This window comes from Zingiber officinale, chromosome 2A (assembly GCF_018446385.1).
Source record: "Zingiber officinale cultivar Zhangliang chromosome 2A, Zo_v1.1, whole genome shotgun sequence".
Classification (NCBI taxonomy): domain Eukaryota; kingdom Viridiplantae; phylum Streptophyta; class Magnoliopsida; order Zingiberales; family Zingiberaceae; genus Zingiber; species Zingiber officinale.
Genome location: NC_055988.1, coordinates 164130407 through 164134706, shown reverse-complemented (window position 1 = coordinate 164134706; position 4300 = coordinate 164130407). Strand labels below are relative to the sequence as shown.

Below are 4300 nucleotides of genomic sequence, written 5' to 3'. Positions count from 1 at the left end.
GAAAGATCTACACTACATTACTCGGAGGACCTTATTATCTTTGAACAGAGAATCTTAATTTGTATTGCTCGAAGGACCTCATTATCTTTGAACATAGAATCTTGACTTATATTGTCAGAACCAAATATATATTATTATATTTCTCGGAGGTAAAATCCTGGCTACCATTAGATGTTCCTCCCTCAAGTTAGACTAAGGAGCGAAGTCGAATGAAATCCAATTAAAAAAATAACCCAAGATAATTATATTGAAAATATCCCCGACTACTATCAGGTATTGTAAACTAATTATATATTATCGTATTACTCAATGTAAAATCCCAACTACTATCAATTAATATTAGAAAAAAATATTAAAAAAATTTAAATAATTTAAAATGTAATATAATATTCTTGTAGATCTATTTTGATTTTGGAAGCTCCAATGATAAAAGAAATATAACTTTGAAAGGATAAAAATGATTTTAATTTTCTTATAGGATATGCATACAACTTAAATAAGCATAAATTCTTTTTTATATTTTTATTTATATAAATTTATAATTTTTTAATAAAATAAAATAATAATAATCTTGCATGAACCGTGAATGAGACCATAACTAGCTATTCCAAATCATGACTGTTACAACTTTAGAAGATTAAAATTAAGGTTAAGTATTGGTATTTTTGGAACTGTCGAACCGACAATTTCAATCCATCGAACAGTTTGTAGTCAAACTGTCAGTAACCATGATCGGGTCTAACATCAACTCATTCTTTTACATTTACAACCCAACAAAATTTGCAAAAATTGCAACAAGCCCCATCCAATCCAAAATATTCTAGATTTGGTTGAGTGGATAATTAGTAGTGCATCAAGTTTGTCTTCTAATCTTTATTTTTTTGCACTCAAAATTGTCTTCATGCCTGAGCAGTGGCAGTCCATGCCCCCACCTCTTCTGTGCCTTGCACATGTCTATGCCTACAAACAATTTACTTTGAAAAAAAAATCCAAATAAAGGACAATTAATTTGTTAAAATGGATGAAAAATATTTTAATTTAGTTGGCAACAGATGTCCTAGTTTCAAGGCTATCATTTTATATGTTGTGTATAATTTTCCCTATGTATATTATGTTTCTTTACTCCTTTCTTCTAAGGGGAAATAGATTCATTCATATATTGAAGATAATACAAGACTAGATGGGCATTGCGCGCAGAGTAAATCTCAATCAATTGGTTGTAACTTTGAGATGTCAAAAGAGAAGATATGCTGATTCGTAGTAGGCTCAGCTATGGCATCGATTCATTTCAAAATGATCAGTCATTTTGAAGGAGACACCTACTTTATGTACACATACAATGATGATCATATGATTTATTTTTCTTTGTATAACTTAAGGACAGACTAGGAGAAACATATAAGATGAGCATAATCATCTACAATGACCTTTGCGCATGTTTATGTTCCACTAATGCGGGAATGAGGTAATGACTGCGAGTATGGTAGTCTCACTATCAATCATATTGGTGCGATGAATTTACGATACAAGTTTGTTAGGACTTAGCAAACTGTCTAATGAATTGGAGCTCAATTCTTGTCAAAATGACTAGACATGTACTCGATCGATCGACTAGCTAGGAGAAACATAGTGTGAAGTCCCAAAGAGAAACGTATAAAATCTCTAGACTAAAACTTTACTATGAGAATAGTCTCCAATGAACAAGAGATCAATTAATCTATTTTTATTTTTCATGAATCTTTTTGTTTTTTCACAAATTCGGAAGGAATATCCATCGTTATTTATGAGAGTTTGTGAAACAAGAGCAATCGATCAATCGCTGAAACCATGATCGGAAAAGATCGAGCTAGTGGAAGTGGTGGTGATCCGACCATGGCCAAAAGGCGGAGTGATCCTCCATGCCGCCGCACAGCAAGTTGCTGAAATTCTCCGGCTCATGGCCGACCTCGAGCTTGGGGCACGCCGCCGCCTCTGCTCTGCCGCCGCCGACGGCGGCGGCGGAGCCCTGGAAAGCCTGGTTCATGTCCACCAGCGGCCTGGCCGTCTGGAACAGAGGCGAAGTGTGGCGCGAAATCTCCGGGTTGATCTCGTAGCTGCTCTCGCTCCGGTTGCTGCAGGAGCCCTCGGTGTCCTTGTTGAGGTTGATCACGTCGGAAGCCGCCGCCTCCCTTCCTCTGATCGCCGAGACCTAAAGCAGATCGTCAACCGGAAAGTTAATTCATGGCGTCGGCGAGGAGAATTCGATCGCGGAGACGGTATACCTCGGCTTGGAGCTGGTTGTTTTTGGATCTGAGGGCCTCGTTCTCGGCCTTGACGGCCTCAAACTCCCTCCGGAGCTCGTCGAAGTCCTTCTCCAGCTGCTTGGTCTTCCAGCGTGCTCTCCGGTTCTGGAACCAAATGGCCACCTGCCGGGGCTGCATCCCCAGCGCTCTGGCCAGCTGCAGCTTCCTCTCCGGCTCGAGCTTGTTCCCGAGCTCGAAGCTCTTCTCCAGAGCCCTCACCTGTTCCACGTTCAGCCTCCGTTTCTTCTCCCCTGCCAGCTGCAGCCCCTCCTCGTCGGACAAGTACTCCTGCTCCCCTCCGCCGCCTCCCTCGCCGTTGCAGCCGTTGCTCGTCGGCCGAGGCGGCCAATTGGGAGGACCCAGCTGCCCGCCGCCTTTGCCGTGCACTTGCTGGTGCTGCTCTTGCACCTGCGCCATGAAGGCCGGGTGGAAGAAGGCGGAGGAGGAGCTGGCGGCCATCTCATTGCAGGCCATTGATGAGGTCAAAAGGAGGAAAGCAGAGGAGAGGAGGAAGAAGCATGTGCAGAGATCTGAGACTACAGATGGCTGTTGAGATTAAGTAGTTGAATATTCTCATCATAAATTATATATGAAAATAATAATAATAATAATTAAACAAAGATTAATGGCTCATTTTTCTTTAATCATTGTACAATAAGATTAGCAAACTACGCAAAAATTCTATTTATCTAGTTTGACTTCTTACTAAGGTGAATTTTGTAAAGCAAACAAGGAATTAGGGTTTAACAAATATAATATCTCAAATTTCATTCATTATTGTATGATAAGATTAGCAAAATGTACAAAGATTATATCTATCTTTGTTACTATGTTCAATTCAACTTCTTACTATGGTGATGTTTGCAAAGCAAACAAGGAATTAGGGTTTAACAAAATATGATGTCTCATTTTTAGTTCATCGATCTATAAGATTAGCAAAATGCACGAAAATTCTATCTATCTTTGTCGCTATGTTCATATCTACATCTTACTAAGGTGGTGTTTGCAAAGCAAAGAAGGAATTAGGGATTAACAAAATACGATGTCTCATTTTTCGTTCATCATCGTACTATAAGATTAGCAAAATGTACGAAAAATTCTATCTATCTTTGTCGCTATCTTCAATTCTACTTCTTACTAAGGTGGTGTTTGCAAAGCAAACAAGGAATTGAGGTTTAACAAAATATGATGTCTCATTTTTTGTTCATCATGGTACAATACAATTAGCAAAATTGACTAAAATTCTATCTATCTCGGCCACTATGTTCAATTCTACTTCTTATTAAGGTGATGTTTACAAAGCAACTAAGTAAGATAAACAAGGAATTAGAGTTTAACAAAATACGATGTCTCATTTTTCGTTCACCATCCTACAATAAGATTATAAAACTGGATGAAAATTCTATCTCTCTTTGCCACTTCTGTTCAATTCTAATTCTTACTAAGGCGATGTTCGTAGAACAATTAAGTAATTAGTTAGTAGTAACTTAAGTGAACCTTGGGGTGATATTTTTGTTATCGACCGAAAATATATATTTAGGAAAACATTATCGATTATTCAGAGTGGGGATTCTTTTCCATGTGAGGTGTGGGGTTGACATGAAAATAAGGTAACCAAATAAAAGATAGGAAATGGAGGAATGGGCTGGATGCGTATAGATAAACCATTGAATTTGTAGGGTGGTGGCCATAGGAAAGAATCTTGGGGGAGGGATGGGTCCTAGGGTTACGATTAGGGTTGCCACCTAACCCACAACAAGCTAACGTGCTATCTTGTTCCTTTCTACATCACCTTTCACTCTCGCAAACCATAGTTTGTGTTTGTTACCGTTGAAAAAGAAAGGGAACATGAACTTTTTACCGATTCATTTGGCCCTTGTGGTCGAGTCTAACTAACCCTCTAAATAGAACAATTTTGCAACTAAGAAAATTCTCAAATTATTGAGGATGAAAATGGGTTTTTAAAGTCTAGAATCCATTTATTTTGAATATTTTATCATTTTGTATTTTCATTTTTT

General features: G+C 38.3%; 1 protein-coding gene across 1 annotated transcript; it reads right to left on the bottom strand.

The window, feature by feature from the left end:
• Nucleotides 1-1757: 1757 nt before the first annotated feature.
• On the bottom strand, nucleotides 1758-2837 carry LOC122040240 (homeobox-leucine zipper protein HOX21-like). Its single transcript, XM_042599576.1, has 2 exons — nucleotides 2262-2837; nucleotides 1758-2188 (listed from the first exon to the last, which is right to left on the bottom strand). The coding sequence occupies exons 1-2, from the start codon at nucleotides 2754-2756 to the stop codon at nucleotides 1847-1849; spliced, it is 837 nt and encodes a 278-aa protein (XP_042455510.1). The 5' UTR covers nucleotides 2757-2837; the 3' UTR covers nucleotides 1758-1846.
• Between the last annotated feature and the right edge of the window lie 1463 nt (nucleotides 2838-4300).